Source organism: Leucoraja erinacea, chromosome 1 (assembly GCF_028641065.1).
Source record: "Leucoraja erinacea ecotype New England chromosome 1, Leri_hhj_1, whole genome shotgun sequence".
NCBI classification, from domain to species: domain Eukaryota; kingdom Metazoa; phylum Chordata; class Chondrichthyes; order Rajiformes; family Rajidae; genus Leucoraja; species Leucoraja erinaceus.
This window is the reverse complement of record NC_073377.1, coordinates 52979062-53004646: the sequence shown is the minus strand read 5'-3', so window position 1 is coordinate 53004646 and position 25585 is coordinate 52979062. Positions and strand designations below refer to the sequence as shown.

General features: G+C 45.1%; 1 protein-coding gene across 1 annotated transcript in view; it reads left to right on the top strand.

Moving 5' to 3' along the window:
* The window catches only part of ercc8 (excision repair cross-complementation group 8), a 51571-nt gene that overhangs the window by 6307 nt on the left and 19679 nt on the right, over window positions 1-25585 (top strand). Inside the window, exons 2-7 of the mRNA XM_055634825.1 lie at window positions 7893-7988; window positions 12689-12790; window positions 12883-13006; window positions 17462-17543; window positions 18765-18833; window positions 21828-21894. Coding sequence (XP_055490800.1) covers window positions 7893-7988; window positions 12689-12790; window positions 12883-13006; window positions 17462-17543; window positions 18765-18833; window positions 21828-21894 — 540 coding nt within the window. The remainder of the gene's footprint in view (window positions 1-7892; window positions 7989-12688; window positions 12791-12882; window positions 13007-17461; window positions 17544-18764; window positions 18834-21827; window positions 21895-25585) is intronic.

The following is a 25585-nucleotide window of genomic DNA, read 5'->3' as shown; positions in this document are numbered from 1 at the left end:
ACTTAGATGAGATAGATGTGTAGTGTCATCAGTGTATATGTGTAATCTCACATTGTTTGCTGTTAATCAAACCACGAGACACTTGTAAAGGAAGAAGAGGATGAGATTGAAGAGATTTGACGACTCTGGAATGAACAATATCATGGCAAGAAAAGAGATCATTACAGAGCCGAATCTGGCTACAATTATAGAGATATTAATGAAACCAAGAGAGGGCAGTCTCGTCCAACTAGGTGATGGAGGAAGCAAAGGACAAAAGCACACAGAAGTTCAATGGAGTTATCATTAACTGTTCTTGTATTCTTGTATTTAAATTTTATTGTCGTTGCCTCACTTTGAGACAACGAAATGAATTTCCCGTACAGCAGTATCGTTAAAAAAAATCACAAGAAAAATAATAAAAATAAATAATAAATAAATAATAAAACATATTAAAAAAATAAAATTGAAATTGAATTAAAAATTTAACAAAAGCACAAACACAAAAAGTCCACAACACAACATAACATAAATGGCACCCAGGTGAGGACGGCACCATAGTCCAGCCAGCCTCCCCTCCGTGTCCATCCGTAGTCGGGGCCTTCCGAGCACCTGCAGTCGCCGCCCCGGGTGGCCCGATGTTCAGGCCCTCACGCCGGGCTGGTGGAACGCTGACGCCGAGCCCCGACGGTGAGCATCCTCCTCCTCAGCGGCCCAGACCTTCTGATCAGCCGCCTCCCGCTGCTGGAGTCTGCCGCTCCTGAGTCCACAGGCCGAGCTGGGCAGAGTCACAGGACCCCGCGCTGTCCATCAGCGCCGCCCGCGTTGGGAGCTCTGCAAACCGCAGCTCCTTGATGTTGGTGCAGCAGGTCCAGCACTCCGGGCTCCAGACGGCGACCCCCGGTAAGGCATCGCCAGCCCCGCGATGTTCCAGCGCTGTCCCGCCGCTGCTGGAGCTCCGGTCGATCCCGGCAGGAAAGGCCGCACCAATCCAGGTAGGTAGGCCGCTGTGGGGGGGGGGGGGGGGCGAGGACGCGACTCGAATAATAGTCGCGTCCTCACCAGGAAGCGGCTGAAGGACGGTATCCCCCGCACCGTGCCCTCTTCCCCCACAAAAAAACACAAAAAAATACACTTTTAACATAACAAAATAAACAAAAAAAACAAAAAGATACCGGGCTGTAGGTGGAGGCTGCTGGCACCAGCGCCACCGGAAGTTCTAGCTCAATCCTGCCAATTCTTGAGTTTTTTTCTTGAGGAGAAATATTTATGTATTCCACACTGTCATTTAATCTCAGTATTGCTTTACATTACTTTATTAATATAGTTATTTAGACTTCCGGTGGCGCTATGGTGGCTTAGGGCACGCACTATTCACGTCCACACTGTTAAAACGCCGAAAAACTACTGAAAATCCAAATTGGACAGATCTAAAAATACTCACCGGCAGACGTTCAGCAGTCGCGTAAGTAACGTCATCAGAACGCAACCCCCGTACTTTTAATAAATGAAAGGTAGGCGTCTGCCTAAACGGCCGAAACATCAACCGAAAGTTACTGAAGGCCAAGAAGAAGCCTCGACCTCGAGTATGGCACACCCCAAGAGGAAGCAGCATGGCAAACTCTGGGTTTGGTGCAGGAGATCCATTCAGCACTGTGTCAGGAGCTTTCGGCTGCGAAGGCAGAAATCTGTGGCAAGATTGACAAGATTGATGCCCGTATAGAGGAGGTGAATTCCAACCTGAAAGGGGAAATCCACAGGCTTGAAACCGACATCAGCCGTAAGTTGGAACCTATCCTTGCTACTTCACAAAAACAAAGTGAGGCTATTCGGGAATTGGAAACTACTGTGGCTTCAAATGTCAAGGCAACAGACCGGCTGACAGCTGAGGTGGAACGTATCTCCGGGTTACTAGCCAAAGTAACAGAAAAATGTCTTGATTTGGAAGGGCGCTCTAAACATCAGAACCTAAGGATTGTTGGAGTGAAAGAAGGCAAAGAACGTGGCCGAAATCTTCGAGATTTCACGGCTCAACTACTTCAAAACGTACTCTCTTTGGATGAAAAACCTAGACTTGACCGGGCTCACAGAGCTCTGAGAGCCCGGTCATACAGCACAGCCCCACCAAGACATTTCATCCTGAGGGTACATCATTGCCATGTTCTAGAGGACATTCTGCAGAAAGTTGCCAACAACAGAAACCTAACTTTTTAAGGTGAAAACATACGAATCTTCAGAGACTTTCCTGCTGAAGTCATTAAGAAAAGAGCACTCTTCTCCAAGTCAAGAGCTATTTTGAGGGACATACCAGACCTCCGATTTGACCTATTATATCCTGCCAAATTGCGAGTTACTTATATAGGGACTGAATCCTTTATTACCGATCCTGATAAAGCATTCAAGTCTGCCCAGGACACTGTTTGAGAAAGTTTTGGGAGAGAGGGAAGGGAAGAGGGAGAGATGGAAAAAGGAAGAGAGGGACAGGGGGAGAGAGAGAACAATTGTGTGAGACCGGTTGGGAAAGCGTTGGAAAGTTTTGAGAAAGTCTTGGAAAGATTTGAGAAAGTTTTGAGAATGTTTTGGAAAGTTTTGGAGAACTTGAGAGAGGGAGAAAATGAGTGTGTGAAACCGTTTGTAATCAATAAGTTGTTATAAATCTACTGACTTAGAGTCGAATAATATGTCTAAACAGTATTAATAGAAAGTTAAGTAATAAGTGCCGTATATTAGTTAAACTTCTCAATATTCAACTACTTAGTTAGAGCACCAAGATACTTAACTTCTTGGGAATGTTGATTCCCTGACGGAATTAAATGCTGTTAAACATTTTTAAGGTTTGTTCTGTTTAGTTTTTATTAACTCCTTAAGGTGCGGAGTTATTTAATATTATCTATCCTACGGAAGCTTTCACTAATCCAACCACCGTTGGGTGGTATTCACCAGCAGCATTCCTATATGCTGTAGTTTCTGTTGTTTCTCTTTTTCACTTTATAATTTTGTTATTAAATATCTTACCTATCTTTACTAATGCACATTTTTCTTGGAGATATCTCTGGGGGATAGGGGAAAAGGGGATAGGGCTCACCCACCCAGTAATTAAAGGAAATATTTCAAATAATGTGTTGGACCATTTAAATCAAAAGAGACCATGTAAGCTTTACAATGCAAGATGATGTAGCTAGGAAAATAGGAGGAATTACATTTTGTAGTTGGAATGTTAGAGGCGTTAATGAGCCAATTAAAAGGGGTAAAGTATTAGCCCACTTCAAATCTATTAATACTGATATAATATTTCTTCAGGCCGCACATCTCAAAAATGGAGCTCACAACAGGCTGAAGGGTAGCTGGATTGGTCAATTATATCATTCTACGTTTTCTTCCAAAGCAAGAGGAACAGCAATTCGAATTCGTAAAGGTATAGCATTCAAACGCAAATCCACTATAGCTGATAAGGAAGGCAGGTGCATTATAATATCCGGGGAATTGTATTCAACTCAATCAATTGACTATGGTGAATATTTATGCTCCTAATTTAGATAATCCCCAATTTCTTAATAAAATATTTAATATAATTTCAGACTCTGGTCAGCAGAATTTGATAATGAGGGAAGATTTAAATTGTGTATTAGATCAATACTTGGATAAATCTTCACGTCAAAGGAAAAGTACTTCAAAATCGAGTGAACTTTTAAACAATTATATAAATAATACAAACATGTGACGTATAGAGGATTGCCAATCCGTCTGGAAGAGAATACTCTCTTTATTCAGGTGTTCATAAAATTTATACTCAAATTGACTATTTCCTGGTTTATGCCAAACTTATCCCTTTTACCTACAACCCAAAATATCACAACATTATTATTTTGGATCACTGTCCTCTCACTTTTTCAGTAAAATTGGAAGGAATGTATAATAAACAATCGTTTTGGAGATTCAACCCACAAATACTAGCTGAGGCAAGTTGTTGTGACTATCTGAAGCTACGGATGAAAACATTTTTTGAGACAAATGACCCCCGGTATTTCTCCATCTTTGCTGTGGGAAACTATTAAAGCCTATGTTAGAGGCTGTATTATTGCATACCAAGCTTTTCAAAGAAAAATAAGACTGAACAATTGGAATTAGAAAAACAGATAAAACAGTTAGACCTAGAAAACGCGGCTGACCCAACCATTGCAAAACATAATAAGATAGCTGCATTAAAATTTAAATTAAACCAGATTCTCTCTGCAAAAATTATTAGGGTTTTTCATTATACTAAGCAAAAAATTGTTGAATTTGCTGATAAACCACACAAGCAACTAGCTCGTCAACTCCGCAAATTAGAGAATGACCAAACAATACACAAAATTAGATCAGAAAAAGGAGATCTGCATACATTGCCTAATGATATTAATGAAAGATTCTTACAATTCTACCAAACACTATATTCATCAAACACAACAGAATAGCCGATCCTGCAAAGATGAAAAGTTTTCTTGAGAATTGCAATCTCCCATTCCTTAATTAGGAGGAACGGGATGAATTAGGAGCAGAGATAACAACAAAAGACATCGTAGAGACTATTAAATCATTGAAAAGTGGAAAAACTCCTGGCCCGGACGGGTTTAGTAACAAATTTTATAAAAAATTTAATGATTTAATTTCAAAAAAAGATAAAAATCTCGTGGAGCCTGGATCCTATAGGGCAATAGCCCTTTTAAATACGGATCAGAAGATACTAGCTAAGACTTTGGCTTGTAGATTATGCTTGGTTATCGGTAAACTAATACATCCAGATCAAACTGGGTTTATACCTAAACGACACTCATTTTATAATTTGAGACGTTTGTTTAACATAATATATTCGCAGAGAATGCCAAATGAAGATCTAACAATTATTTCTCTAGATGCAGAAAAAGCTTTCGACCAAGTGGAATGACCTTATCTTTTCACAGTTTTGGAAACATTTCAATTGGGAGAAAACTTTACTTTATGGGAGAAGCTTTTTTACACTAATCTGACAGCTAGAATACTGACAAATCAAATGCTTTCACCTACATTTTATTTATCTAGGGGTAACAGACAAGGATGTGCCCTTTCTCCAATGTTATTTGCTTTAGCCATAGAACCTCTTGCCGAGAGTATCAGGTCCCATTCAGGCATTTATGGATACAATACCAAATATACCACCAATAAAATCTCGTTAAATGCAGATGATGTACTTTTATACATTACTAATCCCCTTGTTAGTATTCCAAATGTTCTAAACATTATAGAACAATTTGGTTCTTTCTCTGGTGGTGGGGTGACTTTTGATGTAGGTGGGGGCAAGCCCGTTAAGGGCTTTGTAGACATAAAGAAAGATCTTGAAATTTATTCAGAACCGCACAGGGAGCCAGTGGTGAGAGGCCAGAATCGGGGTGATGTGGTCCCTTTTTCGGGTGCCCGTCAGGAGTCTCACTGCGGCGTTTTGGACCAGTTGCAGGTGGGACAGGGAAGATTGGCTGATGCCAATGTAAAGGGAGTTGCAGTAATCGAGGCGGGTGGAGATAAATGTGTGGATGATCTTTTCGAGGTCATCAAACTGGAGGAATTGTTTTATTTTAGCTATCGTCCGAAGCTGGAAGAAGCTAGCTCTTCACTTTTTTTTATTTTAAGTCCTGTCCAAAAATGTTAGTTGGAGGTCTTTTTTGTGGTGGGTGGGGGTGGGGAAGGGGGAAACTTTGTTTCTTAGTCCCTTACCTGGTCGAAGAGGCAGCATCCCTCCGAGATGCTTCTTCTCCCCGTCCTCGCGGCCTACCATCGAGAATGGAGCGGCGTTTCCTGTCGGGACCGGCCGGGACTAGAGCATTCGGCGGCGGCGCAGCGCTGGGACACCATCATGGAGCGGGTGATGCCTTACCGGGTCGCCGTGCGGTAAGCTCCAGAGTGCTGTGGCCACCGACTCCCTACATCGCGGAGCTGTGGCTGCGGGCGTCTGGCCACGGGCGGCGCTGGATTTGGAGCGCCGCGGAGCCTGGGATCTAGTTTGCCGGGGTCGGAGCTGCCCCGGTCTCCGGAGAGGAGGCAGCCGCTCCAGACCTTCCAAGCCGCTGAGGAATGTTTCACCCGACGCTGGAGTTCCATCTTCACGGCAAGAGGGCCCTGAAAATTATCGGACTGGCTGCAAGGCCACAAATGGGCCCCGACCTCGGGTGTTTCACAGAGGAAGAGGACTTAACTTTCTGGTGCCTTTCCCCACAGTGGAATTTTTTGATTCTGCTGTGGGGGGACGTTTGTGTTGAAATCTGTAATGTTTGTGTCCATTTTTTTTTTTTTTTAACCTTTTTCTATGGTTTGTATGGAAACTTATTATATATTTTATGTAAAGCACTTTGGTGTCAATGCGAGTTGACTTAAAACGTGCCATATAAATAAAACTTACTTACTTTACCACGGCATTGACTTGTTTGTCAAATTTCAATGCTGAGTTAAAAATCACGACAAAGTTTTTGACGTGAGGTTTGAGTAATGGGGTAAGGCTTCCAAGGCTGCCTGCTATCATTTTGATTGAATCCGAGGGGCCAAGAAGGATGACCTCAGACTTACTTTCATTAGTTGGAGGATGTTCTGGGCCATCCAACACGTTATATACTCGAGGCAGTGGATAAGGTTCAGTAGATTTGATCGGTTTTTGGGCTTCAGGGGGAGATAGAGTTGTGTATCATCTGCATAGCAATGGAAAGAAATGCCGTGCCTTTGATTGACTTGGCCTAAGGGGAGCCTATACAGGGAGAAGAGAATGGGGCCAAGGATTGAACCTTGTGGAACCCCACAGCAGAGGCTAGCTGGGGAGGAGAAAGAGTTGCCTTATTAGGGATATTAGGAATGTCAGAGGGCTGCCCTAAGTTAACGATATTCCTAAGACGCTTCCTTGACTATGGTTTAATAACTGCGAAAAAACGTATACTTAAATTCTTGAAAAAGATCACATGTCCCACAGTGAAAATGTGGATCACAGAAATGACCGAGACACTACATTTAGAAAAATTAAGGCTTGTTTTGTCTGACAAACCAGATACATTTTCCAAAATATGGTCTCATTTCATTGAATTTCTTCAACAACATAATGGTTGAACACAAATTCAAAACCGACACTAGGGTCGGGTGAGCGGGCGTAGTGAAGGGTAGTGGGACATATCTCTGCTTTTTTGCACTTCTTCGTTAGTTCAGGGATTTTTCTTTTTTCTTTTTCGTATCTTTTTCGAAATTTTCTTTTTCCTTTCTTCTTCCTTTCCCTTCTTTCCTTTTTTCTTTTTTCTGATTTACTTATTAGTTTATAAAATGTTAAAACCAAAGCTGTACGAAAATTGTATAATTGTTATGTCGATTACTTTCTCCTTGTACAATTGCTTCTAATAAAATAAATATTTAAAAGAAAGAAATATTTATGTATTCCACACTGTCATTTAATCTCAGTATTGCTTTACATCACTATTATTATAATTATTAATACATTTGGGAATTTGTTCAGTAGGCAACAAAGAATTCAAACAAAAAGAATCAATTGAAAATGAATATTATTGTTAAAAATAAATCGGTGTTGGTGAAGGTAAACACAAACTTTCTGAACATTGATTTTCTTGTGATTAGATTGTCTTTTCTTTTGGGGCTTGATTGGAGTTAATCGCTTGAGGCATGTTGTACGGTCCTCTTTCAGGATTATGTATGCATGAGAGGATTTGTGGTAAATGTCCGTCTCTAGCAAAGTGATATGTTAGAATTGGAAAAGTGCAACTAGAAAGTGGGGGAACTAGGAGATTTGATGTCCAGTGCAACTCAAGACTAAGAGGCCCAGTGATTTTCCTTTTAAACTTATGTGAACGAAAATCCATTGGTATTTTGAAAACATAATGTGTAAATATTTATTTCTTTATTTTAATATTCAGAGTGTTAAATCTGGAATTAAACAACGACAGGGATGTACAGCGAATCCATGGAAGTGGAATTAACAGTCTTGATATTGATCCTGTTGAGCAAAAGTAGTGAGTATAACTATCAATGTACTGCATATCTATATTACTAAAAGTCTGATCTTGACCACTTCCTGTCGTTCTGTATATATATTTAGAAAAAAACGCTGCCACTTACCTCTGGGAGGGGGGAGGAATTATAAAACCCGGAAGTGTGGGTGTGGCTCAGTCTCTTGCAAGATGGGGGAGGGAGAGGTCATGACTCTGTCTGAGCTGCGAATACACTGAACACACTGAATGTCTACTGAACTGTGAATGTGGTGTTTATGTGGTGTTTTGTGCGGTTTTATGGTGGTTTCACCCTGCTTGAAATGGTATGAAACTGCATTTGAATGTGGTGGCCTTGCCCCCTACATGAAATGGTATGACACTGCATTTGAATTTGGTGGCCTTGCACCCTGCATGAAATGGTATGAAACTGCATTTGTTGCACAGGGTATTGGTGAGACCACATCTGGAGTATTGTGTACAGTTTTGGTCTCCAAATCTGAGGAAAGACATTCTTGCCATACTTGACGTGGTATGAAACTGCACTTGAATTTGGTGGCTTTGCACCCTGCTTGAAATGGCATTTCAAGGAATAGCCGTGAGTCAACTGCCATCCCACCAGCCGTGAGTGAGCTGCTAGCACATCAGGCTTGAGTGACTGTGCTGCCACCCCAAGAATCCATTTGGCCTACAATGTCCATACTAGCCCTCTGGAAACCAGTCCCTTCAGCCCACAACGCCCATACTAGTGCTCCAGAACACCCCCCCCCCCCCCCCCCCCACTGGCCACCAATATTGGAATTGGTGGAGAGGTGGAATATTGTGTTGGGGACCAGCCTTCCCGTGTGAACATGGGACCCAACGGGTCCCACTTAGTCTAGTCTATATTACTAAAAGTCTGATCTTGACTGCTTTTGGCCCACTGTGGTGCGATTTCTGATAGAACGCCGTCACCTAAGGCTGTCATTTTTGGCCATCTCGCTCGGAGCCCACGTCCGCCTTCCTGGACCAGAGGATTTTTCCCATCGATGAAAAATCAGAGAAAAATTAATGTTTTTAAAACATTTGCCATTCTCTCTGCTGCCCCTGCTGGAGGGAGGGGGAGGGACTATAAAACCAGGAAGTGGTGTGCCTCACTCAGTCTCTGCAAGATGAAGTAAGCCAGAGGGTCACGTCTCTCTGAGATCTGAATAACACTGAACACATGTATACTCTACTGTGAGTCCCCTTAATGTGGTTTGAAAATGAAAATATGGTTGGTTTGAAGTAAAAAGGCACTGCCTGCAAATGGTTGTTTGGGTGCTTTGGCTTGAAGTTGAAAGGCACTACTTACTGCAAATGGTGGTTTGGGTGCTTTGGCTTGAAGTTGAAAGGCACTATTTACTGCAAATGGTGGCTTGGGTGCTTTGGCTTGAAGTTAAAAGGCACTTCTTACGGCAAATGATGGTTTGGGTGCCTTGGCTTGAAGTTGAAAGGCACTACTTACTGTAAATGGTGGTTTGGGTGCTTTGGCTTGAAGTTGAAAGGCACTACTTACTGCAAATGGTGGTTTGGGTGCTTTGGCTTGAAGTTAAAAGGCACTATTGCAAATGCACTTACTTCTTGTTTGCACTATATATTGATTTTAGATAAAAACGCTACCACTTACGGCTGTGGTTTTTGGCCATCTTACTCAGTCCCCCAGCAGGTGCAGAGAATTCTTCCAATCAATAAAAAATAAAAGTGTTATTAGTGTTTAAAATATGTTGAGAATCTCTCTCCTGTCAATCACGCCATGAAGACCACACCTATTCCGGTGGGAGGGGGAGGGATTTATAAAACCCGGAAGTGTGGGTGTGGCTCAATCTCTGCATGATGGGGGAGGGAGAGGTCACGACTGTCTGAGCTTTGAATCAACTGAACACACTGAGTGCCGACTGAACTGTGAGTTTGGTGTTTTGTGTGGTTTTATGGTGGTTTTACCCTTCATGAAATGGTATGAAGCTGCATTTGAATTTGGTGGCCTTGCACCCTGCTTGAAGTGGTATGAAACTGCACTTGAATTTGGTGGCCTTGCACCCTGCTTGAAGTGGAATGAAACTGTACTTGAATTTGGTGGCCTTGCACCCTGCTTGAAGTGGTATGAAACTGCACTTGAATTTGGTGGCCTTGGATCCAGCTTGAAGTGGTATGAAACTGTACTTGAATTTGGTGGCCTTGCACCCTGCTTGAAGTGGTATGAAACTGCACTTGAATTCGGTGGCCTTGCACCCTGCTTGAAGTGGTTGGAAACTGCACGAATTCGGTGGTCTTACACACTGCTTGAAGTGGTATGAAACTGCACTTGAATTCGGTGGCCTTGCACCCTGCTTGAAGTGGTTGGAAACTGCACTTGAATTCGGTGGTCTTACACCCTGCTTGAAGTGGTGGGAAACTGCACTTGAATTTGGTGGCCTTGCACCCTGCTTGAAATGGTAGGAACATGGATTTGAATTTGGTGGCCTTGCACCTTGCGTGAAATGGAATTTCAAGGAATAGCCATGAGTCAACTGCCAGCCCACCAGTCGTGAGTGAGCTGCCAGCAGATCAGGCTTGTGGGACTGAGCTGCCACCCCAAGAACCCATACCAGCGCTCCAGAAAGCCCCCCCCCCCACACTGGCCACCAATATTGGAATTGGTGGAGCGGTGGAATATTGCTTCGGGGGACCAGCCCTCCTGTGTGAACATGGGACTCAACGGGTCCCACTTAGTCTAGTCTCTAATAAAATTTAAATTTTCTTCAGAGTTTCTATTTACTGCTGAGGAATCAATAGGCACAAATTCCTTTGAGAAATGACAAATGGAGTTATGAGTATCAAATCTTAATCTTTGAAAATTGTGTGCTTCTCTCACATCCAGGAGTAAATATAACTGTGTATTCAAAACCTTTTGTCATTTATTATATAATATAAGCATCATTTTATATCTTAACCTTTGAGGGTGGCACGGTGGTGCAGCAGTAGAGTTGCTGCCTTACAGTGAATGCAGCTCCGGAGATCCGGGATCGATCCCGAATACGGGTGCTGTCTATACGGAGTTTGTACGTTCTCCCCAAGACCTGCGTGTGTTTTCTCTGAGATCTTCAGTTTCCTCCCACACTTCAAAGAAGTACAGGTTTGTAGGTTAATTGGCTTGGTAAATTGAAAAATTATCCCTTGTGGGTGTATGATAGTGTTAGTAAGTGGGGATCGTTGGTCGGCCTGTTTCCGCGCTGTATCTCTAACTAAACTAAACTAACCTAACCTACAATTTTAAAAACTCTTTTCTCCCACTGTTATATTAAATTGTGGAAAAACCATGAAGAACTCAAAAAGAGTCAATTGAAAATGCATCACTAACTTTTCTCCCCAGTGATGTTATGAGGTTTTTCCTCTGCACTGTCTGTTTTTACCTCGGGTTTCAATATTTGTAATTTTTCACATTTTATTTAAATAATTAATCAAAAGATGAAATGTCTACATTGTTCTTAATGAAGGGTCTTATCACAATGCAAATTGATTTGAATACTTTGTCACATGTGACAAGTCTCAGTGAAATTCTTTGCTTGCATACCCAAGGTATGCAAATAGTTGCCCATAAAGGGCGCTAACAAAGTTACAAAGTACCCCTGCACCAGGTCCCCCTTTGTTAACTCTCCCTCCCCAGCACCAGGTCCCCCTTTGTTCTATCCTCCCCCCTCCCTCCTGGTAGCCCCCCCACGCTGGGTCCTCCTTTGTTCCTTCCCTTGGCAGCGGCGTCCTCACTCCACGTGGTTCGTCCTCATCAGTCGGCGCCCCCATCGCCAGACCGACCTCTCCACAATCGCTGCCGGGTCCTCTCCAGACGCCTCCGTGGCGTGCTGACCCAAGCCCCAGCCGTGGGGTCCGTCGTCTCGCGCCATGCGGGCATCGACCTTGGCCGCAGGCTCCACCAAGCCAGGCTCCATCAGCTACGTGTTCCGTCGGTCATGGGCGCCAACTCGTGGTTCTCCGGCCTCGGCTACTCCGCGACTCACCGCTAGTAGATTGGGGAATGGGGAAGTTGATGGGGTTATGAGAGGATATTTTACAATGTGTATGGGATTTGATGATTAGCATAGACATTTAGCTTTAAGGCCTGTGTCCATGCTATATCATTCTGACTTCACACGTCCATGAAAATGTTGTTTAGTTTAGAGATACAATGTGAACACAAGCCTACCATTGCTGTCCATTGGTCACCCGTACACTTAACCTATGTTATCCCACTTTTGCATCCTATACACTAGGAGCAATTTACAGAAGACTATTAACCTGCAACCCTGCATGTCTTTGGGATGTGGGAGAGCACCCAGAGGAAACCCACGCGGTCACATGGGGAACATACAACCTCCACACAGATGGCACCCGTAGTTAGGATCAAACCCAGGTCTGGTGCTGTGAGGCAGCAGCACTACCGCTGCTCCACTGTGGTCATTGACAGGAAAATCTTCATCCATAAATTTTCAAGTTGTAACTTGTTTTCCAAGGAAACTACCAGATACTTTTAAGAATTGGAATCTATATGGTACTGGATGAGCAAACTATGAAGGGCAGGATAGGCATCCTGTTTGAAACTAAAATGTAATGTTCTTGAAATAGCACAAACAGCTACAGTGTGCCTATACTGCAACTTTTCTAGTTTTAGTCCAGACACACTGAGTTGGTTGCATTATTCTACTATTATTAAATCTTGTTTATACTTTTAGCATGTTGTCTGGTGGATCAGATGGTGTTATTGCAATATACGATTTGGAGAATGCCACAAAAAAGCTACAGTATACCTGCAAGGCAATCTGTACAGTGGGCAGGTAAGAACATTTTATCAATAATGTGCTAACCATGCCATTTTAAATGTGATTGTTGATATAAAATAATATATATACAAATTATATTTTTAAAGGTCGCATGGTCATGTGCACAAATTTAGCGTGGAGACGGTTCAGTGGTATCCTTGCGACACCGGCATGTTTACATCAAGCTCTTTCGATAAAACGTTGAAAATATGGGATACAAATAGACTGCTGGTAAGTATAAAGAGAAAGTATTCCCCCCCACCCCCCTCTCCCCATCCCACCCTGCTCCCCTCCCTCCCCATCCCCCCCTCCCCCAAAGCTCCCTCCCCATCCCTCACCCCCTACCCCGCTCTCCTTTCCCTCCCAAATCTATCCCGTTTCCTCCTCCTCCTCCCTCCCCTCTTCTCACTCCCCCCCGCAAACGCTGTTTGGGAAACAGACCATAGAGGGAGTACAGAGAAGATTCAACAGACTGATTCCTGGGATGTCAGGACTTTCAAATGAAGCAAGACTGGATAGACTTGGCTTGTTCTCGCTAGATTTTAGAAGATTGAGGGGGGATCTTATAGAAACTTACAAAATTCTTAAGGGGTTGGACAGGCTAGATGCAGGTAGATTGTTCCAGATGTTGGGGAAGTCCAGAACAAGGGGTCACAGTTTAAGGATAAGGGGGAAATCCTTTATGACCGAGATGAGAAAAACATTTTTCACACAGAGAGTGGTGAATCTCTGGAATTCTCTGCCACAGAAGGTAGTTGAGGCCAGTTCATTGGCTATATTTAAGAGGGAGTTAGATGTGGTCCTTGTGGCTAAAGGGATCAGGGGGTATGGAGAGAAGGCAGGTACAGGATACTGAGTTGGATGATCATCCTTGATCATATTGAATGGTGGTGCAGGCTCGAAGGGCCAAATGGCCTACTTCTGCACTTAATTTCTATGTTTCCCTCTCCTCACCCCTCTCCCTCTCCTCACCCTCTCCCTCTCTCCCTCACCCCCCTTCCCTCTCTACCCCACCCCCTTCCCTCTCTCCACCTGCCCCCTTCCCCCTACCCCTCTCCTCCTCCCTCTCACTCCCCACTCTTTACCGTCTCTCTCCACCCCTCTCCCCCTCCTCCCCCCCCCTCCCCATCCCCCCCCTCCCCCCACATCTCTCTCCCCATCCCCCTCTCTCACCCCCTACCCCGCTCTCCTTTCCCTCCCAAATCTGTCATGTTTCCTCCTCCTCCTCCTCCCCCTCCCTCCCCTCTTCTCACCCACCCTCCCCCCCCACCTGTGAGTTTGGGAGGTGGTTAATTTGAGTGTGATGCCGCAGCCCCTACTCACCCTCCCCAACCCCCCCCCCGCAAACGCTGTTGGGGAAACAGACCCAACGGTCTGCACTTGGTCTAGTATATTACTAAAACTCTGTTCTTGACCGGTTTTGGCTTTCTGTGCTGCGGTTTCCGAGAGTACGCCGCCACCTACAGCCATCATTTTTGGCCACCTCGCTCAGAGCCCCCCTCCGCCGCATGTATGCCAAGGATTTTTCCTGTAGATGAAAATTGACAGAGATATTAATGTTTTTACAACATTCCCCGCTGGAGGAGGGAGAGGGAGGGAATATAAAACCAGGAAGTGGTGTGCCTCAATCAGTCTCTGCAAGTGGTGTGCCTCAATCAGTCCCTGCAAGTGGTGTGCCTCAATCAGAGCTTTGAATGACACTGACAAATGTCTACAGCACTGTGAGTACCCTTAATTTGGTTTGAAAATGAAAATATGGTTAGAGGTAAAAAAGCACTGCCTGCAAATGGTTGTTTGGGTTTGGGTTGAAGTAAAAAGGCACTCTCTTCCCCCCCCCCCCCCCCCCTCCTCATTCTCCCTACCTCTACCCCTCCCTCTCCTCTTCTCCTCCCTCTCCTCTCCTCCTCTCCACTACCCCTCTCTTCTACCCCCCTCTCCTCTCCCCCCTCTCCTCTCCTCCCCCCTCCTCTCCTCCCCCCTCCTCCCCTCCTCTCCCTCTCCCCCCCATCCACTCCTCCCCTCTCCTCCCCCCCCCTCACCTCCCCCCCTCTCCTCCTCCCCCTCACCTCCCGCTCCTCTCTCTCTCTCCCCCCCTCTCTCCCCCACCCCCCCTCACCCCTCACCCCCCCCCCCCCCCCCTCTCCTCCCCCCCCCCTCCTCCTCCCCTCCCCCCTCCCCCCCCCCCCCCCCCTTCCCCCCTCTCCTCCCCCCCCCTCTCCCCCCCCTGCAGGTGAATTTGGTTGGTATGACAGGTGTGATCTTTTCCCTGTTGATATGCATTGTCAATACAAATAGAACCAGTAGGGGTCATCAGATACCAATGAGGAAGTAGAGCTTTCAGGGATTCTGCATCCAGAAGTTACATATCAGAGATTCAATAAACAGGAGAGATTTTTGGAAATACAGGAAATAAGTGATTTTCAAGTCTTGAAAATAAAACAGCAACACCAGAGGTATTCAAATCAGGTAGAACTCAGATTTGGCCTCTGCTCCATGCTAGTTGGCTAAAAGCATTCAGTGCGATGATGGTGATATAATTCTATGTGACTGTTGAAAGCTTCTGTATTTTGTTGTTGTTTGAGAGAAAATACAAGAAAACTATCCAGTACAAAGCAATTTCAGATATATTGTTTCCATTCAGACCATTCATTTGCAGCTATTAAACTAACCACAGGAAAAGTGCTAGCCCATCCAAATGTGCTTGACTCTCTTTTATTTCCTTTGTTTTTGCTCTTTACAAGCAAAATTTCCATTTAATTTTCTACAAGGATATTCTATGAACGAGAATATATGGTGATAAATCTTTATTCTGTCTTTTTGATTTGCTGTTGTATTGTGTTGGCTCCATCATTACACTGAGTACAGATTGATTATGTAATTAACAGATAAACAGAACTTCAAGTCTAAAGTTGGGTATAAGGCGGATAGCAGGAGAATCAGTGGGTAGTAGATGCCACATTATTGCCGACTTCATAAGGAGATGTGTGGAGGAGTGCGTTGGTGCCAACACCATCTGATTGTTCCCCATCTATAAGCCTTGGTTGATCCATGAGATCCGTAATCTACTGAGGACCAGACCTGCGGCATTCAAGTCAGGCAATCCAGAGTCGTACAACATGTCCAAGTACAATCTCCAGAAGGCCATCCAAAATGCAAAGAGACACTTTTCGAGTAAACTGGAGACTCAGGCAGCTCGAGCTTGACAACTGTGGCAGGACTTGCATGAGGTGAAACCAAGTAGCTCAAGTGACAGTAAAACATCACTCCCAGATGAGCTCAATACTTTCTACGCTTGGTTCGAAAAGAAGCACAACAATGTAAGATCATGGGGCCTCCACAGAACCTAACGACCCTGTGATCTCAGTCCCCGATGTTGATGTCAAAAGATCCTTTTCTAGTGTGAACTTTAATAGTTTACCTGGCTACGTTCTCAATACTGGAGAACAAGATGACCTGCTTTAATGACTGCCGACCACTGGCACTCACGTACATTATGATGAAGTGCTTCGAGAATTGGTTTTGATGCAAATCAGCTCCTGCCTCAATATTGACATGGATCCACTTCTATCGGCACAATTCTAGCAGATGCTGCCTAACTGCTTCTCCAATCTGTACTGGACCACTTAAACATCAGCAACACATACACCAGGCTTTTATATCAACTACAGTGTTCATCGCCATCATCCTTTTCATATTAATATTCATATTATTAATATGAACTTTATTTAATGAAATATTAAGTACTTAAAAGTAGTTTTTCTGAAATAGCAAAGTTTTTATGCACTATGTCTAGTAGTAGCCCCGTGATGGGTGATGCATCCTAGTTTGCAGGTGATGTGTGGTCGGATGCAAGCCTGGGTGATGTCATATGGAGGACAGGCTGTTGCCCATGCAGCACGTCACCCCTCTCCACATTGCTGATCGATCCAAAGGGATAGCAGGGCCGTTATAGTTTGGCACCAGTGCCGTCGCAGGAGCTGCCAGAGCGAGGTTGTAGACAACGACAAACTACCTTAGGGGCTCTGACTCCAGATTTTCTTGAGGTTTACTGCAGGAGCCTTTTCCATGAATGGATATGACCACAAAGCAATGGAGGTTTTAAATCGGAGTTTTCCCTCTCCTAGATGGACCGCCTTCCCAGGCTGATGAGCCCCATCTGCTCGAGACTTATGGGGGCGGGAGCATCTACCTGTGCAGGTCTATAGCACCTGCCCACTGCCCTCATGACGGAAAGCTTATTTATACATGTTATAAGCCATTTAATAATAATAATTTGTAAACAATTGTTGTTACTGATTTTGGAATATTGGATTGTAAATGTAACGGAATGGCAAAGCAGCAGCTTCTGCAGAGAAACAGGGATCCACAGCAAGCTCTGGATTCCCACGTTTCTGTAGCACATCAATAGTCCAGAAGCTGCTTTCACTTTAATGGTGAATTGAAGGCAAACTCGTGCGGTCCTTAAAATCACAAAATCCTATTCAGTTTTTGAAGCATGGAAATCGTTTCCCATTACAGAAGTATCGCAGTATTGTTTTGTATGACAATGAAATGAAATTGTGAAATACTGTTTCAACTGCAATTTTTTTTCACATAATCTAAAATTGCTTTCTATTCATACAATGCCCTTTGTGAAGAGTTGAGTGAATTTTTTAGAAAATCAATAAAACACATTTTATTTTACAGCCTGCTGAAGTGTTTACCTTTGAAGGAACAGTCTACTGTCATCATATGTCACCAATTGCAACCAAACACTGTCTGATAGCTGGTTAGTATAATTATATGTTGTTGTATAATACAGCAAGGTAGTTTGCAATGTTATTTTTTTTTTCCGATTAAAATAATCTACTAAGTGCTCCCCAGAGATTCATTTCTTGAGGAACCTCAGGCTGGGATGAAACCTATGATGGAACTTTAGTTTAGTTTATTATTATCACGTGTACCGAGGTACAGTGAAAAGATTTGTGCTTCATGCTATCCAGTCAATGGAAAGATTATACGTGATTACAATGAAGCTGTTCACTGTGTACAGATACAGGATAAAGGGAATAACATTTAGTGCATAAGTCCAGTAATGTCTGATTAAAGATAGTTTGAAGGTAGACAAAAATGCTGGAGAAACTCACAGGGTGAGGCAGCATCTATAGAGCGAAGGAAATAGGCAACATTTCAGGTCGAGACCCTTCTTCAGACTCAAAGATAGTTTGAAGGTCTCCAATAAGGTAGATGGATAGTCAGGACTGCTCTTTAGTTGGTGAGAGGATGGTTCTATTGCCTGATTACAGCAGGGAAGAAGCTGTCCCTGAATCTGATAGTATGTGTTTTCAAACTTCTGTAACTCTTGCCGGATGGGAGGGGGGAGAAGCGAGAGTGACCGGGGTGAGATTGGTACTTGATTATGCTAGTGGCCTTGCCGAGGCAGTGTGAAGTGTAGATGGAGTCAATGGAATTGTGGGATGAGACAGCTGGGAAAGAACTACCAGCACATTGTCAATTTCCTAACCATAGAGCTCCCTTTTTCTCTGTAACCAAACTGTTGCATTACAGCTATGACACAGACATCTACTTGACAAAATGGAAACCTGGCCAGGTTGGCTTCGCCATGACAAATAAATCTGGTCAGTTGTACCATTTGTTGTCTTTGAATCAATAACAAAAATGATTAATTTTGTCAACAAGGGTGCTGTCAAGTGGTATTTACTCACCAATATCTTGTTCAGAAATTAAATAACTTGCTCAGCCATTCATTCTGAAGAGCGAGTCATGTTATAAGGTCATAAGTAATAGGTGCAGAATTAGGCCATTCGGTCCTTCAAGTCTACTCTGCCATTCAATCGTGGGAGATATTGAAGGGAGACAGGGGAGATATTAAAGAGAACATTCAAGTCATGTATTTATTAATTGATATTGGACTTGAAATATTCAGTGAGAAGAATTACTATGGGATTACTTTCTTTAAACAAATGGCTTATTGCTTTCTGTGTTTCAGTTGGTACCAAGAATCCTAAAGTACAGCTGTGTGATCTTAAATCTGGATCCTGCACACACATTCTGCAGGGTAAGTATTTAACCAGAAATCTAAGAATTGATAATCAGATTAAAATTAGTTCCTTATACAGTGTTAGTGCAATCTGACTTTTGTCAGCTGGACAGCACTAAAACGAAAATATTTATCATGTCAGGGAGCATTTGTGGAGAGAGAGAAATAGTTAATGTTGCAGACCATTCATCTAAATGAAATTGCACGTGATTTCAACGCGCTTTATTATTGTAGCCTGTTTGGAAGATTTATTGAAACCAGTAAAAGTTCATAACATAAGGTATCTACTATCAAAATATTTTTAACAAAATCATTTTGGCAATAGGATTTATATGCTTCTGGCAATGAAGAAAAAGATATTTGAAAATTAAAACATAGCCCTTTATCCGAAATGTTTAATGCCACAGCCTAAAAATTAAATTGCAATAATATTTTGATGCAATAAAAAACAAATGCTTGTAGGACATAAGGTAAAGGCAAACTCTTTGGGTGAAGGCCATGGTTCTACAAAATAATAAACCTAAAGGTGAATGTAATAATAAAATTAGTTAATCATCAAATCTAAATAATTCACCACCACCTCTGGGATCCATCACAAGTTACATCTTCCCATCTCTACCCTTTTCTGCTTTTCACAGACACCATTCCCTCCACAACTCCCTGGTTAATTTGGTGATAATTTCGCTGAACTCCTCTGCTCAGTCCAACTAGGCCTTTAGGGCGCCGTCCTGTATGATATGGCTGCCCAGCCTGCAGCTGTCCGTCTTTTCATCTCTTTTTTATTTTTAGTTAGTTAAAGTGTTTTTGTTATGGAGTTCTAGTCTTTTTTTATGTGGGGGGGGGGGGGGGGGGGGGGGGGGGGGGGGGGGGGGGGGGGGGGGGGGGGGGGGGACACCTTTCAGGGTCCCTACCTGGTCGGAGAGGCTGCTTTTCTCCGGGCTGCACCATCGACACGTCCTCGCCGCCTACCAGCGGGCCATGAGCGGCGTTTTCCTGAGGGGACCACCCAGAACCTCGGCTTCGGCGGCGGCACAACGCTGGAGCGCTATTGAGGAGTGGGCGATGCCTTGCCCGGGTCGCCGCGCTGGAGCTCCGATGAGCTAAAAACATTGCGGAGCGGCCAGCCACGGGTGGCAGCGCTGAACTTTCATCGGGAGCCTGGGATCTAGCGACGAGATTGCCAGTAGTGGAGCTCCAACCGGCGCGGCCTTGTTGGCTTCAGAAGCCGCGGTCTCGAGTAAGGAAGCAGCCGTTCCAGGTGTCCCAAGCCGCCGAGAGGATTCTCCCGACATCGGAGCACCATCACCCGGCGAGAACGGCCTGGAACATCGGGCCTCCATAGCGGCGACTGCGTAGGCCTCAATAGGCCTGACTATGGGTGGACATGGGGATGGGACTGGACTTAGTGCCATCCCTCAATGGAAACCATTGTGGGGGATGCCTCAGGGATCTGTGTTGGGTCCTTTGTTGTTTGTCATGTACATCAATGATCTGGATGAAGGTGTGGTAAATTGGATTAGTAAGTATGCAGATGATACCAAGATAGGGGGTGTTGTGGATAATGAAGAGGATTTCCAAAGTCTACAGAATGATTTAGGCCATTTGGAAAAATGGGCTGAAAGATGGCAGATGGAGTTTAATGCTGTTAAATGTGAGGTGCTACACCTTGGCAGGACAAATCAAAATAGGACGTACATGGTAAATGGTAGGGAATTGAAGAATACAGTTGAACAGAGGGATCTGGGTATAACCGTGCATAGTTCCTTGAAGGTGGAATCTCATATAGATAGGGTGGTAAAGAAAGCTTTTGGTACGCTAGCCTCTATAAATCAGAGCATTGAGTATAGAAGCTGGGATGTAATGTTAAAATTGTACAAGGCATTGGTGAGACCAAATCTGGAGTATGGTGTACAATTTTGGTCGCCAAATTATAGGAAGGATGTCAACAAAATGGAGAGAGTACAGAGGAGATTTACTAGAATGTTGCCTGGGTTTCAACAACTAAGTTACAGAGATAGGTTGAATAAGTTGGGTCTTTATTCTCTGGAGCGCAGAAGGTTAAGGGGGGACCTGATAGAGGTCTTTAAAATTATGAGAGGGATAGACAGAGTTGATGTGGACAAGCTTTTCCCTTTGAGAATAGGGAAGATTCAAACAAGAGGACATGACTTCAGAATCAAGGGACAGAAGTTTAGGGGTAATATGAGGGGGAACTTCTTTACGCAGAGAGTGGTGGCGGTGTGGAATGAGCTCCCAGTGGAAGTGGTGGAGGCAGGTTCATTGGTATCATTTAAAAATAAATTAGATAGGCATATGGATGAGAAGGGAATGGAGGGTTATGGTACGAGTGCAGGCAGGTGGGACTAAGGGGAAAGAAAAAAAAAAAAATGTTCGGCATGGACTTGTAGGGCCGAGATGGCCTGTTTCCGTGCTGTAATTGTTATATGGTTATGTTAAAGTTCTTTATTATTGTCATGTTTGTATTCTTTTTTTTATGTGCTGCATTGGCAACAGTTCTTTCCTACACAAAATAATTCATTGGTTCTCTTTCAGATTGCAACATGGAATGTCTTATTTAATAAACATCAAAATAAAAAATAAGTACTTATCTAAGGCAGCACAGTGGTGTACCTAGTAGAGCCACTGTTTGTTTACATCAGAGACTTGGGTTCAATCCTGACCTCGGGTGCTGGACGCACTAGTTTCTTCCCATAGCCCAAAAACCTGTGGGTTGGTAGGTTAATTGGCATTGCAAATTCTCCATAGTGTGTAAGTGAGTGGTAGAATCTGGGAATAGTCAATTAGAATATGGGGGGGGGGGGGGGGGGGGGGGGGGGGGGGGGGGGGGGGGGGAATGAGGTTAATGCCGGATCAGTGTAAATGGATTGTTAGCATCGACCCAATGAGGAGAGGAGATTGTTTCTGTACTGTATCCATTTGACTGTATGGATGATTTATGTGCTCCTTAATTTTTTTTTCTCCCCCACCTATCAAACCCATGTTCTCCCTTAGGCCACAGGGGTGAGGTGTTATCTGTGAAATGGTCACCACGTCATGAACATATACTAGTAACAGCAAGGTAAATGTTCTTATTGATTATCTCTTTATATCTAGCATTCCCACATATTCCTGATAATGTGTGAAAAATTCCTTAAAGTTATTAATAAGTTCGCAAAATGATAAACTCATTTTTTGCCAGCTTCTCGGACAACTTTCTCCATTCCATTTTTCTCTAAATGATAACAGAGATAACTTTGATGATGCAGTAATGTAAAAAGGGTGAAAGCTTTTTATATCTCCCAGATTTGTTTTGTCATTGTATTTATATATATATATACCAGACCAAGTGCAGACCCGTTGTGGGGGGGAGGCAGCATGCAGCGTCACACACACTAACTATCCCCCCCCCCCCCCCCCCCCCCCCCCCCCCCCCCGCATACATGTTAATTACCCCTTGATATTATATTAATATTATCAATTTGCTCCTTTTACCCCATAACCACCCTATCTACTGACGCATAGCCCCCAACTTGCAGTCACATCTAGAGGGGGGGGGGGGGGGGGGGGGGGGTAGAGAGTGAGGGCAGAGAGAGAAGGGGCAGAGACATAGAGAGGGGCAAGAGGGAGAGGGGAGGAGAGAAGAGGTAGGGTGGGTGAGGGGGGAAAGGTGGGGGAGGAGGGAAGAGAGGGGAGGGGAGGAGAGAGGGGGTGAGAGTGAGGGAGAGAGAAGGTGGGCTGAGAGGGGGGTGAGGGAGGGGGAGGGGTGCGGAGCAGGGAGGGGGGCGGGAGGGTGGAGGGAAAGAGGGTTGGGGCTGTGGAGGGGAGGGGGTTTAGGGGAGGGAGGGTGGGGGAGAGAGAGAGAGAGAAGGGTGGAGGGAGGGGGTGCTGAGTGAGGGGGGAGAGGGGGGGGTGAGGGTGAGGGGTGAGGGGAGGGGGGAGAGGTGGGGGGGGGGGAGGAGAGAAGGCGGTAGGGGGGTGTGGAGGAGAGGGAGGGTGGGGGAGGGGGATGGAGGGGGAGAAAAAGAGTGGGGAGAGAGAGGGGGGGGGGGGGGGGGGGGAGGGAGGGGAGGGGGGGGGGAGGGAGAGAGGGGGGGGGGGAGAGAGAGAGTGCCTTTTTACTTCAACCCCCCAAACAACCATTTGCAGGCAGTGTCTTTTTACTTCAAACCAACCATATTTTCAAACCACATTAAGGGCACTCACAGTTGAGTAGACAAGTGTTCAGAGTTATTCAGAGCTCAGAGAGATGTGACCTCCATCTTGCAGAGACTGATTGAGGCACACCACTTCCTGGTTTTATAGTCCCTCACCCTCCCTCCAGCAGGGCCAGCAGAGAGAATGGTGAAATTTTTAAAAACATTAATATCTCTTTGTTTTTTCATCGATGGGAAAAATCCTCTGGTCCACGAAGGCAGACATGGGCACTGAGTGAGGTGGCCAAAAATGATGGCCATAGGTGTCGACATTCTCTCGGAAATCGCAGCACAGTGGGCCAAAAGCGGTCAAGATCAGACTTTCAGTAATATACTAGACCAAGTGCAGACCCGTTGGGTCTGTTTCCCCAATGGCATTTGCGGGGGTGGGGGGGGCTGCGGCATCACACTCACACTAACCACCCCCCCAAACACACAGGCGGAGGGAGGGGGGAGAGGGAGACCCGGTTAATTTGGTTTGAAAACATAGTATGGAAATGCTAAAGCTGTGTTGCATTTGGTTTGGAAATGCTAAAACTGTGTTGCCTTTGGTTTGGAAATGCTAAAGCTGTGTTGCCTTTGGTTTGGAAATGCTAAAGCTGTGTTGCCTTTGGTTTGGAAATGCTAAAGCTGTGTTGCCCTTAGTTTGGAAATGCTAAAGCTGTGTTGCCTTTCAGGGCTCAAAATTAGTGGTTGCCCGGGTGCCATTAGCCACCCAAAGTGCCGCCGGGCAACCTAAACGGCGAGTCACTTTGTATTGTATTGTATTCAAATTTTATTGTCGTTGCCTCACTTTGAGACAACGAAATGAATTTCCAGTACAGCAGTATCGTTAAAAAAAATCACAAGAAAAATAATAAAAATAAATAATAAATAAATAATAAAACATATTAAAAAAAATAAAATTGAAATTGAATTAAAAATTTAACAAAAGCACAAACACAAAAAGTCCACAACACAACATAACATAAATGGCACCCAGGTGAGGACGGCACCATAGTCCAGCCAGCCTCCCCTCCGTGTCCATCCGTAGTCGGGGCCTTCCGAGCACCTGCAGTCGCCGCCCCGGGTGGCCCGATGTTCAGGCCCTCACGCTGGGCTGGTGGAACGCTGACGCCGAGCCCCGACGGTGAGCATCCTCCTCCTCAGCGGCCTGGACCTTCTGATCAGCCGCCTCCCGCTGCCGGAGTCTGCCGCTCCTGAGTCCACAGGCCGAGCTGGGCAGAGTTACAGGACCCCGCGCTGTCCATCAGCGCCGCCCGCGTTGGTAGCTCTGCAAACCGCAGCTCCTTGATGTTGGTGCAGCAGGTCCAGCACTCCGGGCTCCAGACGGCGACCCCCGGTAAGGCATCGCCAGCCCCGCGATGTTCCAGCGCTGTGGCGCCGCTGCTGGAGCTCCGGTCGATCCCGGCAGGAAAGGCCGCGCCAATCCAGGTAGGTAGGCCGCTGTGGGGGGGGGGAGGACGCGACTCGAATAATAGTCGCGTCCTCACCAGGAAGCGGTGGAAGGACGGTATCCCCCGCACCGTGCCCTCTTCCCCCACATAAAAACACAAAACACAAAAAAATACACTTTTAACATAACAAAATAAACAAAAAAACAAAAAGATACCGGGCTGTAGGTGGAGGCTGCTGGCACCAGCGCCACCGAAGTAAGTACAAAGAGCCCGGCCCTTTCTCCCCCCCCTCTCTCTCCCCCCTCTCTCTCCCCCCCTTCTCTCTCCCCCCCCCTCTCCCCCCCTCTCTCCTCCCCCCCCCTCTCCTTTGGTTTTGAAATGCTAAAGCTGTGTTGACTTTGGTTTGGCAATGCTAAAGCTGTGTTGCCTAATTAAAGTTGCCTTGCCTAATTAAAGTTGCCTTGCCTTCTATAAAATTAAAAGTCTAATCTTGACCACTTCCTGTTTGCGCTTTATTTTGATTTTAGAAAAACGCTACCACGCTGTGATTTTTGGTCATGTTACTCAGTCCCCCTCTGCTCATCAGGTGCCTAGGAGTTTTCCCATCGATGAAAAATAAAAGATTTATTATTGTTTTAAAAATGTTGATTCCCTCTACTGTCAATCAAGCCATGACGGCCACGCCTCTTCTGGTGGGAGGGGGGAGGGACTATAAAACCCAGAATTGTGGCCGTGGCTCAGTCTCTGCAAGATGGAGGAGGGAAAGGTCACGACTCGCTATCTTTAGTGGCCTTGCACCCTGCTTGAAATGGTATGAAGCTGCACTTGAATTTGGTGGCCTTGCACCCTGCTTGAAATGGAATTTCAAGGAATTGCCTTGAGTCAACTGCCAGCCCACCAGCCGTGAGTGAGTGAGCTGCCAGCACAACAGGCTTGAGTGATTGAGCCGCGTCCAAGAATCCATTCGGCCCACAATGTCCATACTAGCCCTCTTGAAACCAGTCCCTTCAGCCCACAACAGCCATACTAGCGCTCCAGAAAGCCCCCTCCCCCCCTGGCTGCAAATATTAGAATTGGTGGAGAGGTGGAATATTCTGTTGGGGGGCCAGCCCTCCCGTGTGATGCTGGGACCTTACGGGTCCTACTGAGTCCAGTACTTAATTAAAACTCTGATCTTGTT